Source organism: Phyllobates terribilis, unplaced genomic scaffold (genome assembly GCF_046119375.1).
Source record: "Phyllobates terribilis strain yellow unplaced genomic scaffold, ASM4611937v1 Scaffold_11__3_contigs__length_659146591, whole genome shotgun sequence".
NCBI lineage: Eukaryota > Metazoa > Chordata > Amphibia > Anura > Dendrobatidae > Phyllobates > Phyllobates terribilis.
The window spans coordinates 483963748-483980216 of NW_027362771.1; the positions used below are offsets into that span (position 1 = coordinate 483963748).

Below are 16469 nucleotides of genomic sequence, written 5' to 3' on the forward strand. Positions count from 1 at the left end.
TTACAGGTAATGAAGTCTGATATGGTATGGGTAACTTGACCTTCTTTAATGATTTTTTGTTTGGTAGTGTGGAGCTTATTGCATGCTGCACATTTATTACAGGGAAAAAAAAACACAACTTCTTTAGTAAATGGAAGTCGTTCAGTAGTTTGGGAGTTACAGATTGTGGGAGCAATGAGGTTGTCCAGACCCCACTGACATCTATTTGAGAGAAATGAAAACTCTAACCACCAAAGGCCTCGATGCAGGCTTTCTCACCAAACAGGAATTTGACTACATCACCATCCCCCACCCACGACTAGCTGCCTTCTACTATTTACCTAAAATACACAAATCACTTTTTCATCTTCCCCAGGCAGACCCATTATTTCTGGAATTCAATGCTTAACTTCCAATCTATCTAGATACATTGATAAACACCTACAAGACTTGGTACCCCTCTTGCCGGCATACTTAAAGGACAGTCAACATGTCCTCCGACTCCTACAACTGGTTAAATGGTGCTACAATTTTATCTTAGGCACCCTGGACATCTCTTCACTTTACACAGTAATTCAACACGATGTAGGCTGCCAGGCAGCCACTTATTTTCTTCAGAAACAAAATAAACTACCTAATGAGCAAATCCTGTACATCCAGGAGTGCATGAAGTTCATTCTCACACACAATTATTTCAAATATGACAATAAATTTTATATGCAACAGTGGGGTCCAGTCACGGGGACCAGGTTCGCCCCAAGCTATGCGAATCTTTATGTTGGCCGGTGGGAGGAGTCTGCCATCCACCCCGGCGAGGTTCTTAGATCGAACCTGGTCCTCTGGCACAGATTCATCTATGACATCCTCTTCATCTGGTCTGGGGATCAACAATCACTTGACTCCTTTCTCAAGAAGATTAACAATAATGAATTTTTCTTAAAATTCACCTCTAATACTAGCACACAACAGGTGAATTTTCTAGACCTCAATATTTATATACAGTACAGATCAAAAGTTTGGACACACCTTCTCATTTAAAGATTTTTCTGTATTTTCATGACTTTGAAAATTGTACATTCACACTGAAGGCATCAAAACTATGAATTAACACGTGGAATCATATACTTAACAAAAAAGTGTGAAACAACTGAAAATATGTCTTATATTCTAGTTTCTTCAAAGTAGCCACCTTTTGCTTTGATGACTGCTTTGCACACTATTGGCATTCTCTTGATGAGCTTCAAGAGGTAGTCACCGGAAATGGTCTTCCAACCATCTTGAAAGAGTTCCCAGAGATGCTTAGCACTTGTTGGCCCTTTTGCCTTCATTCTGCGGTCCAGCTCACCCCAAACCATCTCGATTGGGTTCAGGTCTGGTGACTGTGGAGGCCAGGTCATCTGGCGTAGCACCCCATCACTCTCCTTCTTGGTCAAATAGCCCTTACACAGCCTGGAGGTGTGTTTGGGGTCATTGTCCTGTTGAAAAATAAATGATGGTCCAACTAAACGCAAACCGGATGGAATGGCATGCCGCTGCAAGATGCTGTGGTAGCCATGCTGGTTCAGTATTCCTTCAATTTTGAATAAATCCTCAACAGTGTCACCAGCAAAGCACCCCCACACCATCACACCTCCTCCTCCATGCTTCACGGTGGGAACCAGGCATATTAGAGTCCATCCGTTCACCTTTTCTGCGTCGCACAAAGACACAGTGGTTGGAATAAAAAATCTCAAATTTTGACTCATCAGACCAAAGCACAGATTTCCACTGGTCTAATGTCCATTCCTTGTGTTCTTTAGCCCAAACAAGTCTCTTCTGCTTGTTGCCTGTCCTTAGCAGTGGTTTCCTAGCAGCTATTTTACCATGAAGGCCTGCTGCACAAAGTCTCCTCTTAACAGTTGTTGTAGAGATGTGTCTGCTGCTAGAACTCTGTGTGGCATTGACCTGGTCTCTAATCTGAGCTGCTGTTAACCTGTGATTTCTGAGGCTGGTGACTCGGATAAACTTATCCTCAGAAGCAGAGGTGACTCTTGGTCTTCCTTTCCTGAGGCGGTCCTCATGTGAGCCAGTTTCTTTGTAGCGCTTGACGGTTTTTGCAACTGCACTTGGGAACACTTTCAAAGTTTGCCCAATTTTTTGAACTGACTGACCTTAATTTCTTAAAGTAATGATGACCACTCGTTTTTCTTTACTTAGCTGCTTTTTTCTTGCCATAATACAAATTCTAACAGTCTATTCAGTAGGACTATCAGCTTCGTATCCACTTGACTTCTGCACAACATAACTGATGTTCCCAATCCCATTTATAAGGCAAGAAATCCCACTTATTAACCTGACAGGGGACACCTGTGAAGTGAAAACCATTTCCGGTGACTACCTCTTGAAGCTCATCAAGAGAATGCCAAGAGTGTGTAAAGCAGTCATCAAAGCAAAAGGTGGCTACTTTGAAAAGCCTAGAATATAAGACATATTTTCAGTTGTTTCACACTTTTTTGCTAAGTATATAATTCCACATGTGTTAATTCATAGTTTTGATGCCTTCAGTGTGAATGTACAATTTTCATAGTCATGAAAATACAGAAAAATCTTTAAATGAGAAGGTGTGTTCAAACTTTTGGTCTGTACTGTACATGATAACAAAATCCAGACCAAAATTTACATTAAACCTACAGACTCAAACAGTTTCATTTCGCTGGACAGCTGTCATCTCCAAGTTGGCTTTTAAATATTCCACGTAGTCAATATATGCGGTTACACAGGAACTGCTCGAACATTGAAGATTTTGATGAAGAATCCACACAACTTACCAAAAAATTCCTGGAAAAAGGATATAATATACAATTTCTCAAAGAAGTGAGAAATAAGACCCAAGCAATACCCAGGGACACACTTTTTGATAATCACAATGAAAAAACTCATGTACAGGACCTCATGACACAATTCAATATCCCTATTATTACCCAATTCAACTCCAATACATATCTATTAAAGAAAATTATTACTAAGCACTGGCGTACTCTTCATGATGATAAAACGATAGGCGATCTCATTCCACCAAGACCCAGATTCATCTATAAGAAGGCAAAAAATCTGGGCAACCTCATTGCTCCCACAATCCGTAACTCCCAAACTACTGAGCGACTTCCGTTTACTAAAGAAGTTGTGTTTCTTTTTCCCTGTAATAAATGTGCAGCATGCAATAAACTCCACACTACCAAACAAAAAATCATTAAAGAAGGTCAAGTTACCCATACCATATCAGACTTCATTACCTGTGATACCGAAGGTGTGATCTATAGCCTCAGATGTCCATGTAACAAACTATATGTAGGTAGGACAAAACGTTCCCTACACGTACGTATAAATGAGCACTTGTGCAATATCTCCAAGAAATTTGATGGACACCCGTTATCGAAACATTACTCTGAGAAACATGGAGGCTCTATATAGGGAACTGTGGTAACTAGTTTACAGAAAGTTTACAAACAATGGCGTAAAGGTGATTATTTAAAACAAATGTCAAGAATTGAAAGCAAATGGATCTTTACTCTAGATACACTCAAATCAAAAGGACTCAACTCAGAGATAGAACTATTTGCATTTAATGAGGATTAGATCCGACATTCAAGGAGTGACCATCCATAACAGCAATAAGCCACGCATTATACTGGAACTTGCAGCATACTCCGCCCCTACTACTAACATTGGAGGAGTGCACATATATAGGGGACCCATTTCCATCCAGAGACGAACCCTGAAGAAGAGAACCGTAGTTCTCGAAACACGTTGGTTTTTGGTCTGTTCAGGCCCCGTACCGGTACGAGTCGCGTGTGCCACGTCATGTCCACCTACGTCACGCAGGTCCTTCTGCTCCACTACCAGGAGCTCACCGCAGGTCCTATCCTGCTTCCTGCACGCCGCCGACGTAGGACATTGAGAGCATTGTGGGATAACAGCTGGTCACCGGCCGGGACCCTGTTTTACGTCCCTGCTCTCCTACTACCCTGCCATTCACAACTTAGTATCCTGAACTTAAGAAGCAAGATCCACAAGACGCACCAATCCTGCGACGCCGAGGACTCTCCGCACTGGAACATTTCCAGATAAATCCACAACTGTAAGTGACAGAGCAGAGCTCTAATAGAGATTTCAGAACTATTCACTGCATCACATTGTACATGCACTGCATTAACAGCACTGGACCGGTGTATTGTTACCCACAGCACGCCAGTTACTGCTAGTATCCTAGTCCTAGGAGAGGTTGCAGCTAAGGTAATACCATGCTGATTGCCACACAAGGAGAGCATAATTACCACCGAAACAAGCTCTCCAGTGACCACCTCAAGCCCGCATAGCCCTGAATCTCTATATACACGCCCTACAGGTAACTGAACCCTTCTTTACATTGCTATCCATGCACTCAATTCTTGATTTACTTACCTATTTATGTACTTAACTGAGCCTAAACAAATAATTACTCTACTCAGTACCCTCCAGGCCATGCTCCTCATATGAGCTGTCTGCAATCTGGGATTTACTACTACTTACCACGACTATCAAAATTGTCTCACGCTACGGATCCAACCCCGATTCACACCTAAACCAGGTAAACTGCACTCTTTTTTCGGCCATGTGGTGAGTAAACTCGCTCAATAACCCCTTTCTCCCCCTCTACTTTAATCCAGGAAACCACCTGGAATATCCCCACAACGTTCAACTTCAATCTGTTCAAAAATCCACAGGCCTACTGCAAAAAGAATCCCGCATAGAGCTTCATTTTACCCTTCAGGAATTACTTTTTACAATTCTTATCTCCCTTTCCTTATTTTTAATGTGATACATATTTTAAAAATAAAAATAGCGTGTGAAATATACCTATATTTTCAATATTTATAGCAATCTAACCATCTTACTTTTACAATAAGGCCTAATCTTACTAGCACAAGACACACTTTATATCTACTTTTACATTGGACTATCCAAATCTGTCAACCTGTGGTTGGTTGTCTGTCTTTCTGTAGCAGGTATAACCAGGCCTACCTACCAGCACCTTCATACTTTTTAGTTACTCGTTTTTGCTGGGTTTTCCATCCACTTAGCCAGAAATGTAAGATGCTGCGTCAAAAACTCACCAAAAACTGATGGTGGACACACAGCCTTAGTGAAACTTTTCCCACAAAACTACATAATCAATCCGATCTGCTCCTATTGCTCTACAACATCCTATCTACAGATCAGATGCTATTTCAGGTTCCCTTTAAGGCTCTAAGAAATGAACAGAATGGTCCTGGTAACCAATCACAAAGGCTTTTATGATAATTGTATTATTTCACCATGAGGCCGTGTGCACACGTTCAGTTTTTGGTGAGTATTTTACCTCAGTATGTGTAAGCCAAAACCAGGAGTGAAACAATCACAGGGAAAGTATAATAGAAACACGTCACCACTTCTGTATTTATCACCCACTCCTGGTTTTGGCTACAAATACTGAGGTAAAAAACTGACCAAATACTCAACATGTGCACATGGCCTTAGTCTTCTGTTATGAATGTTGTTGTTAGTTGGTTGTTTGATCTCAGTAACTGACTTTATCTCTATTTATTACAGTTACTTGCCTTAAAGGTCCAGTTAAATGGAGGTCCAATTGCATTGTATCTGTCCAATGACCCTTGAGAGGTGATCTCATACTGGTCCAGGCTGGAATATCTGCAATAAAAGGAAAGCTGTCAGGTCTTTGTCTTGGCCACCAAACATCAAGCTTCTGTGGAAGCACCACAGCTAGGGAAGTGAGACAATGAGAGAAAGATCGAGGATTGTTTCCATCATTCTGCTTCCTTAGATTTTAATCATAACCATGTGTTACAATAAAAGGCTCACTCTCTGACATCAGGTTATAACAAATGGGATTCTATATCCACTGACTAGACAAGAAGCTCTGCAGCGCCCAGACATTTCCAGGCCTGATATATGTGCGGACAATAAAAGTGACTTAATACGACAAGTGTGTGACATGCCCAGCCAGACACCTCACAGACTGCGCTCCTTCTGGCTCCCAATAAAAGCGCCTATCATTTCTGCACAGTGCACGTTCCAAGTATATTTGAGGGTCACCCAAAGTTTTCTAGATTTCTGTGTCTTTTCATAAGAAATTAAATGAGTTGAAATAAGCACCAAGATCAGTGACACATAATCTGGAGCACTGATCTATGTCTCTTTGTAAAGCGGTGGCTACCAAGACAGAGGAGGACTGTGGAAGGGGCAAGTGCCACCAAAATGTTGCCTTGTCCTGTCTAATGAGAAACTAAATACTATAACATTATAGTGCCTTGGGAAAGTTTTTTAAAAAAATTTTATGTTACACCCACAAACTTAAATGTGTTTTTTTAGAATTTTATGTGATATACCAAACACAAAGTAGCAAGTATTTGTGAAGTGTAAAGGAAATTATGGTTTTCTAATTATTTTAAAAATATAAATCTGAAAATTGTGACTTGCAAAATATACATATAGTATACAGTGCATTGTGAAAGTATTTGGCCCCCTTGAACTTTTCTACCTTTTGCCACATTTCTGGCTTCAAACATAAAGATATAAAATTAATTTTTTTTGGGAAGAATCAACAACAAGTGGGACACAATCGTGAAGTGGAACTAAATTTATTGGATATTTTAAACTTTTTTTTAACAAATTAAAAACTGAAAAGTGGTGCGTGCAATATTATTCGTCCGCTTTACTTTCAGTGCAGCAAACTCCCTCCAGAAGTTCAGTGAGGATCTCTGAATGATCCAATGTTGTCCTAAATGACTGGTAATGATAAATAGAATCCACCTGTGTGTAATCAAGTCTCCGTATAAATGCACCTGCTCTGTGATAGTCTCAGGGTTCTGTTTCAAGTGCAGAGAGCATCATGAAGACCAAGGAACACACCAGGCAGGTCCGAGATACTGTTGTGGCAAAGTTTAAAGCTGGATTTGGATACAAAAAGATTTCCCAAGTTTTAAACATCTCAAGGAGCACTGTGCAAGCGATCATATTGAAATGTAAGGAGTATCAGACCACTGCAAATCTACCAAGACCCGGCCGTCCCTCTAAACTTTCATCTTGAACAAGGAGAAGACTGATCAGAGATGCAGCCAAAGGACCATGATCACTCTGGATGAACTGCAGAGATCTAGAGCTGAGGCGGGAGAGTCTGTCCATAGGACAACCACCAGTCATACACTGCACAAATCTGGCCTTTATGGGAGAGTGGCAAGAAGAAAGCCATTTCTCAAAGATATCCATAAAAATTCTAGTTTGAAGTTTGCCACAAGCCACTTGGGAGACACACCAAACATGTGGAATAAGGTGCTCTGGTCAGATGAAACCAAAATCGAACTTTTTGAGCACAATGCAAAATGATGTGCTTGGCGTAAAAGTAACAAAGCTCATCACCCTCAAAACACCATCCCCACTGTCAAACATGGTGGTGGCAGCATCATGGTTTGGGCCTGATTTTCTTCAACAGGGACAGGAAAGATGGTTAAAATTGATGGGAAGATGGACGGAGCCAAATACAGGACCATTCTGGAAGAAAACCTGTTGGAGTCTGCAAAAGACCAGAGACTGGGACGGAGATTTATCTTCTAACAAGACAATGATCCCAAACATAAAGCAAAATCTACAATGGAATGGTTTAAAAATAAACGTATCCAGGTGTTAGAATGGCCAAGTCAAAGTCTAGACCTGAATCCAATCGAGAATCTGTGGAAAGAGCTGAAAACTGCTGTTAACAAACGCCTTCCATCCAACCTCAATGAGCTTGAGCTGTTTTGCAAGGAAGAATGGGAAAGAATTTCAGCCTCTCGATGTGCAAAAGTGATAGAGACATACCCCAAGCGACTTGCAGCTGTAATCGCAGCAAAAGGTGGCGCTACAAAGTATTAACTCAAAGGGGCGAATAACCCCTTTACAGCCTGTGGCATATTAGTACGCACCAGGCTGTCACCCCCTGTTCAGCGTGGGCTCCGGCGCTGAGCCCACACTGAACCGGGCACATGTCAGCTAATTATTACAGCTGACATGTGCCCGCAACAGCCGCGGGTGGAATCGCGATCCACCCGCGGCTGTTAACATGTTAAATGCCGCTGTCAATCTCTGACAGCGGCATTAAACATCGCCGTGCCGGAAGTGCGTCACTTACCCCGCCTATCGGTAACCCCGTCACGTGATCGCGGGTCACCGATGCGTGGGCATAACAACCCTGGGTCTGCAGCAGACCCCAGTGGTTGTCTTGTGCTGATCGCTATGAGCGCCACCTAGTGTTCGGCGCTCAAAGCACAGGAGCATTTCTGCTACATAGAGGTGATCTGCTCATCACCTCTATGTAGCAGAGGCAATCAGACAAGTGCTGCTTCTAGTCTCGTACGGAGACTATAGAAGCAAGCAAAAAGTGTAAATAAAATGTTTTTAAAAATATTTAAAAAATGAAAAAAATATAAAAGTTTAAATCACCCCCTTTCGCCCCATTCAAAATAAAATAATAATAAAAAAAAACCACATACACATATTTGGTATCGCTGCATTCAGAATCGCCCGATCTATCAATATAAAAAAAGAATTAATCCGATCGGTAAACGGCGTAACGAGAAAAAAATTCTAAACGCCAGAATTTCGGTTTTTGGTCGCCGCAACATTGCAATCAAAACATCGGATCTACCCCAAAATGGTATCAATAAAACTTCAGCTCGGCGTGCAAAAATTAAGCCCTCACCCGGCCCCAGATCACAAAAAATGGAGACGCTAAGGGTCTTGGAAAATGGCGCCATTTTTTTATCAAACTTTGGAATTTTTTTTCACCACTTAAATAAAAAAGAACCTATACATATTTGGTGTCTACGAACTTGTAATGACCTGGAAAATAAGAATAGCAGGTCAGTTTTAGCATTCAGTGAACATTGTAAAAAAAAAAAAAAAAAAAAACATCTGTGGTATTGCACTTTTTTTGCAGTTTCACCGCACTTGGATTTTTTTTCCCGTTTTCCCGTACACGATATGGTAAAACCAGTAATGTCATTCAAAAGTACAGCTCGTCCCGAAAAAAATAAGCCCTCACACGGCCATATTGAACAAAAAATAAAAATGCTATGGCTCTGGGAACAAGAGGAGCAAAAAAAACGAAAATGCAAAAACGGAAAATCCCAGGGTTGCGAAGGGGTTAATATTGCACGCCCCACTTTTCAGTTTTTAATTTGTTAAAAAAGTTTAAAATATCCAATAAATTTCGTTCCACTTCACAATTGTGTCCCACTTGTTGTTGATTCTTCCCCCAAAAATTAGAACTTTATATCTTTATGTATGAAGCAAGAAATGTGGCAAAAGGTAGAAAAGTTCAAGGGGGCCGAATACTTTCACAATGCACTGTATATGACCGAAGAGCACAAATACCTAGTAAACAGGAGATCGGATTCATACTTCAGGTTAAAGTCCAGTAAAACTTCATTGTCGTAAATTGTACCTTCCAGTTCTTCACTGTCACTGTCAAAAGAAAAAGCATCATGTAATAACATCGCTGGAAATGACATGAATGGCAAATAATTACAGAACTCACATCACATATGGCAAGTACAAACTTTAGAGGTCTAATTTATCATTATAATTTGACATATCTTTAATTTTCATCACACCACATTCTATCCACATCTATGCCAGATGGCCACCCATCACATATCTCCAGTACAGCACTGTTCAGCTGCTTACTGAAGCTTCTATTCTGACATCATCTGAGATATATATATATATATATATATATATATATATATACAGTACAGACCAAAAGTTTGGACACACCTTCTCATTTAAAGATTTTTCTGTATTTTCATGACTATGAAAATTGTACATTCACACTGAAGGCATCAAAACTATGAATTAACACATGTGGAATTATATACTTAGCAAAAAAGTGTGAAACAACTGAAAATATGTCTTATATTCTAGGTTCTTCAAAGTAGCCACCTTTTGCTTTGATGACTGCTTTGCACACTCTTGGCATTCTCTTGATGAGCTTCAAGAGGTAGTCACCGGAAATGGTTTTCACTTCACAGGTGTGCCCTGTCAGGTTTAATAAGTGGGATTTCTTGCCTTATAAATGGGGTTGGGACCATCAGTTGTGTTGTGCAGAAGTCTGGTGGATACACAGCTGATAGTCCTACTGAATAGACTGTTAGAATTTGTATTATAGCTAGAAAAAAGCAGCTAAGTAAAGAAAAACGAGTGAACATCATTACTTTAAGAAATGAAGGTCAGTCAGTGCGAAAAATTGAGAAAACTTTGAAAGTGTCCCCAAGTGCAGTTGCAAAAACCATCAAGTGCTACAAAGAAACTGGCTCACATGAGGACCGCCCCAGGAAAGGAAGACCAAGAGTCACCTCTGCTTCTGAGGATAAGTTTATCCGAGTCACCAGCCTCAGAAATCGCAGGTTAACAGCAGCTCAGATTAGAGACCAGGTCAATGCCACACAGAGTTCTAGCAGGAGACACATCTCTTCAACAACTGTTAAGAGGAGACTTTGTGCAGCAGGCCTTCATGGTACAATAGCTGCTAGGAAACCACTGCTAAGGACAGGCAACAAGCAGAAGAGACTTGTTTGGGCTAAAGAACACAAGGAATGGACATTAGACCAGTGGAAATCTGTGCTTTGGTCTGATGAGTCCAAATTTGAGATCTTTGGTTCCAACCACCGTGTCTTTGTGGGACGCAGAAAAGGTGAACTGATGGACTCTACATGCCTGTTCCCACCGTGAAGCATGGATGAGGAGGTGTGATGGTGTGGGGGTGCTTTGCTGGTGACACTGTTGGGGATTTATTCAAAATTGAAGGCATACTGAACCAGCATGGCTACCACGGCATCTTGCAGTGGCATGCTATTCCATCTGGTTTGCGTTTAGTTGGACCATCATTTATTTTTTAACAGGACAATGACCCCAAACACACCTCCAGGCTGTGTAAGGGCTATATATATATATATATATATATATATATATATATATATATATAATATATATATATATATATATACAGTACAGACCAAAAGTTTGGACACACATTCTCATTTTAAGATTTTTCTGTATTTTCATGACTATGAAAATTGTACATTCACACTGAAGGCATAAAAACTATGAATTAACACACGTGGAATTATATACTTAACAAAAAAGTGGGAAAAACTGAAAATATGTCTTATATTCTAGGTTCTTCAAAGTAGCCACCTTTTGCTTTGATGACTGCTTTGCACACTCTTGGCATTCTCTTGATGAGCTTCAAGAGGTAGTCACCAGAAATGGTCTTCCAACAATCTTGAAGGAGTTCCCAGAGATGCTTAGCACTTGTTGGCCCTTTTGCCTTAACTCTGCGGTCCAGCTCACCCCAAACCATCTCGATTGGGTTCAGGTCTGGTGACTGTGGAGGCCAGGTCATCTGGCGTAACACCCCATCACTCTCCTGCTTGGTCAAATACCCTTACACAGCCTGGAGGTGTGTTTGAGGTCATTGTCCTGTTGAAAAATAAATGATGGTCCAACTAAACGCAAACCGGATGGAATAGCATGCCGCTGCAAGATGCTGTGGTAGCCATGCTGGTTCAGTATGCCTTCAATTTTGAATAAATCCCCAACAGTGTCACCAGCAAAGCACCCTCACACCATCACACCTCCTGCTCCATGCTTCACGGTGGGAGCCAGGCATGTAGAGTCCATCCGTTCACCTTTTCTGTGTCGCACAAAGACACGGTGGTTGGAACCAAAGATCTCAAATTTGGACTCATCAGACCAAAGCACAGATTTCCACTGGTCTAAAGACCATTCCTTGTGTTCTTTAGCCCAAACAAGTCTCTTCTGCTTGTTGCCTGTCATTAGCAGTGGTTTCCTAGCAGCTATTTTACCATGAAGGCCTGCTGCACAAAGTCTCCTCTTAACAGTTGTTGAATAGATATGTCTGCTGCTAGAACTCTGTGCGGCATTGACCTGGTCTCTAATCTCAGCTGCTATTAACCTGCGATTTCTGAGGCTGGTGACTTGGATAAATTTATCCTCAGAAGCAGAGGTGACTCTTGGTCTTCCTTTCCTGGGGCAGTCCTCATGTGAGCCAGTTTCTTTGTAGCGCTTGATGGTTTTTGCAACTGCACTTGGGGACACTTTCAAAGTTTTCCCAATTTTTCAGACTGACTGACCTTCATTTCTTAAAGTAATGATGGCCACTCATTTTTCTTTACTTAGCTGCTTTTTTCTAGCCATAATACAAATTCTAACAGTCTATTCAGTAGGAATATCAGCTGTGTATCCACCAGACTTCTGCACAACACAACTGATGGTCCCAACCCCATTTATAAGACAAGAAATCCCATTTATTAAACCTGACAGGGCACACCTGTGAAGTGAAAACCATTTCCGGTGACTACCTCTTGAAGCTCATCAAGAGAATGCCAAGAGTGTGCAAAGCAGTCATCAAAGCAAAAGGTGGCTACTTTGAAGAACCTAGAATATAAGACATATTTTCAGTTGTTTCACACTTTTTTGTTAAGTATATAATTCCACATGTGTTACTTCATAGTGTTGATGCTTTCAGTGTGAATGTACAATTTTCATAGTCATGAACATATAGAAAAATCTTAAAATGAGAAGGTGTGTCTAAACTTTTGGTCTGTACTGTATATATATATATATATATATATATATATATATATATATATACACATACAGTACATACATATATATATAAATAACCTACATACATATCTACATACACATATACAGTCTGTACACAGTATGAACACACATTGGTGCCTGATGCTCGGTCTCTTCAAACAGCTTTATGTTTGTTTTTTCAATGGATACGTTGCACCCCTTCTGACTCCAATACACCCCTCAACCTCACAACCGCCGGCCTAATCCTGTATGTTGGTTTACTATAATGCATGGGTTTCTACTTTGGTCCTTAGCACTATAGCACCTTATTGGCATCTGTTGTACAGTACAGACCAAAAGTTTGGATACACCTTCTCATTTAAAGATGTTTCTGTATTTTCATGACTATGAAAATTGTACATTCACACTGAAGGCATCAAAACTATGAATTAACACATGTGGAATTATATACTTAACAAAAAAGTGTGAAACAACTGAAAATATGTCTTATATTCTAGGTTCTTCTAAGTAGCCACCTTTTGCTTTGATGACTGCTTTGCACACTCTTGGCATTCTCTTGATGAGCTTCCAGAGGTAGTCACCGGAAATGGTTTTCACTTCACAGGTGTGCCCTGTCAGGTTTAATAAGTGGGATTTCTTGTCTTATAAATGGGGTTGGGACCATCAGTTGTGTTGTGCAGAACTCTGGTGGATACACAGCTGATAGTCCAACTGAATAGACTATTAGAATTTGTATTTCGGCAAGAAAAAAGCAGCTAAGTAAAGAAAAATGAGTGGCCATCATTACTTTAAGAAATGAAGGTCAGTCAGTCCGAAAAATTGGGAAAACTTTGAAAGGGTCCCCAAGTAAAGTTGCAAAAAACATCAAGCGCTACAAAGAAACTGGCTCACATAAGGACCGCCCCAGGAAAGGAAGACCAAGAGTCACCTCTGCTTCTGAGGATAAGTTTATCCGAGTCACCAGCCTCAGAAATCGCAGGTTAACAGCAGCTCAGATTAGAGACCAGGTCAATACCACAAAGAGTTCTAGCAGCAGACACATCTCTTCAACAACTGTTAAGAGAAGACTTTGTGCAGCTGGACTTCATGGTAAAATAGCTGCTAGGAAACCACTGCTAAGGACAGGCAACAAGCAGAAGAGACTTGTTTGGGCTAAAGAACACAAGGAATGGAGATTAGACCAGAGGAAATCTGTGCTTTGGTCTGATGAGTCCAAATTTGAGATCTTTGGTTCCAACCACCGTGTGTTTGTGCGACGCAGAAAAGGTGAATGGATGGACTCTACATGCCTGGTTCCCACCGTGAAGCATGGAGGAGGAGGTGTGATGGTGTGGGGGTGCTTTGCTGGTGACACTGTTGGGATTTATTCAAAATTAAAGGCATACTGAACCAGCATGGCTACCACAGCATCTTGCAGCGGCATGCTATTCCATCCGGTTTGCGTTTAGTTGAACCATCATTTATTTTTCAACAGGACAATGACCTCAAACACACCTCCAGGCTGTGTAAGGGCTATTTGACCAAGAAGGAGAGTGATGGGGTGCTACGCCAGATGACCTGGCCTCCACAGTCACCAGACCTGAACCCAATCGAGATGGTTTGGGGTGAGTTGGACCGCAGAGTGAAGGCAAAAGGGCCAACAAGTGCTAAGCATCTCTGGGAACTCCTTCAAGATTGTTGGAAGACCATTTCCGGTGACTACCTCTTGAACCTCATCAAGAGAATGCCAAGAGTGTGCAAAGCAGTCATCAAAGCAAAAGGTGGCTACTTTGAAGAACCTAGAATATAAGACATATTTTCAGTTGTTTCACACTTTTTTGTTAAGTATATAATTCCACATGTGTTAATTCATAGTTTTGATGTCTTCAGTGTGAATATACAATTTTCATAGTCATGAAAATACAGAAAAAGCTTTAAATGAGAAGGTGTGTCCAAACTTTTGGTCTGTACTGTATATAATCTCTGTATGTGGTAGGCAGCTATCGTGTGTTTTTATGTGTGAATTATTTGTTATTCCCATATGGATATAAACTCTGTCCTCCCCTGTTGGGGGAGCTTCTATTAGGAAGGGTGGATATGGTGGTTATGGTGGTATAGGGTCTTTTTAGGGTCTCTTAGGGTGAGACAACATTGAGCGGGGGCGCCGATATTGCGTTTGATTTAGGGTACCAGTTGAGTGTTTATTTAGGATTTCATTTGAGGGAAGGTTTGATTTCTTCTCCCCCCTATCACCTCCTGCCCTTGTTGCCCTGTACCATACTAATGGATATTTGATTGTGGCTATTGTGCTGGGCATCATAAATTCTTTCCCCCCATCCCTTCCTTTTGAATTCTCTTTTGGGGTATGGTTATTATTCTGTAGCTTTTAAGAAATATTAATAAAGAGTTATTTTTATTAGGGGTTATTTTGCTATGTGAGATATTTACTATAAATGCAATACCTTGCATAAAAAAAACTAATAGAAATCTTGTTATTAATTCTCTCTAACGTAATTCATAACTGGGGAGAAATGTATATTCGCCTTTTACTCTCTCCTTTTGAATTTCTAAGATTTATGTGCTTTTTTTTTACAGAAAATAAAGGCGGTTTTAATAAAAAGATAGTTTAAAAAATCCTGCTGTTAAGCATGCAGCCATTGTGTGAACAGCAATCTATAGATCATGTAGAGCATTTAGATATAGATGCAACACATAACTTACCTGCCTGTGACAAGATGTATTTGAAGAGATGGCAGAAAGACATATTTACTGAATTCAAAATCAAGTCGAAACGCCACCTATTAGAATGAGATAAGTAGCACATATTGGCGGTTAGGTAGGGACACATCCCGTACACCTCCTGAACTAGGACTTCTACTGAAAGATCCCTGTTTTATTTCCCACTTGAGCATTAAAGAGCTATTTCCCGAATCACAAGTTATCCCCTATCCATGGGATAAAGGATGACTTACTGATCACTGGGGGTCAGAGTACTGGGATACCCAGCAATCCCGAGAATTGGGTTATGGATCTCGGGAACCAGGCTTTGCAAAGCCCCATTTGGAATTCAGCACCAGTCCCTTAGACACTGAAAGGAGTGGAGGTCAAACATGAACACCTTCACTCCAGGAGAGATGGGGAGCTCAGTTCCTGGGATCCAAAACCCTCTTCTCAGGATCATTGAGGGTCCCAGTCCGATCCCCAGCAATCAGTAAGTTATGCTTTATCTTATAAATTCTGGGAATGACCCTTTAAGCTTTTTGGAACAAATCAGTCTTTAGATGAAGCCCTTTAATGTAGGAGATGTAGTAAGAAGTGTGCAGAGTAAAAGCTTCATTTTATTGCAACATACAAAACAGAGGAGAGGGAAAAGTTCTTTTTTAAACTATTTCTTGAGAAACTTTCACAGGTGGCCCATGAACAAAAAATATTGTTGGACATTTTATAATCTTTTTAAATGGATTTAATTCAGATTATGCCAAGTTTTCTAACATGCAAACTACTGAAAATGCTACAAAAGAGGTATGATATGTATAATAATATATCATAAGGAAGATCTTATGTTAAAAACAGTTACTATAACAGTCTAGCAAGTTTTAGGCACCTCTCATAATCTGAATGTATAAAAAGACTGACCATTTTCCTTGACCTTCCAAAACCATGTCAAACCCATCCAATTGCACTCATAGTGTGAAAACTGCTCTACAGAAGTGGACAACTGGAGTTCATAGTAAATTACAGTCACATAAAAAAACTCTATATTGTTCTCTCTAAGGCCACGTTCACACGTTCAGTATTTGGTCAGTATTTTACACCAGTATCTGTAAGCC

General features: G+C 40.6%; 1 protein-coding gene across 2 annotated transcripts in view; it reads right to left on the reverse strand.

Annotated features, from left to right (window-relative positions):
• ITGA11 (integrin subunit alpha 11) overlaps positions 1–16469 on the reverse strand; it is a 191793-nt gene that overhangs the window by 22721 nt on the left and 152603 nt on the right. For both annotated transcript variants that reach the window (XM_073653470.1, XM_073653471.1), the window contains 3 exons: positions 15361–15437; positions 9406–9495; positions 5595–5685 (listed from right to left, as the gene is read on the reverse strand). In XM_073653470.1, coding sequence (XP_073509571.1) covers positions 5595–5685; positions 9406–9495; positions 15361–15437 — 258 coding nt within the window. The remainder of the gene's footprint in view (positions 1–5594; positions 5686–9405; positions 9496–15360; positions 15438–16469) is intronic.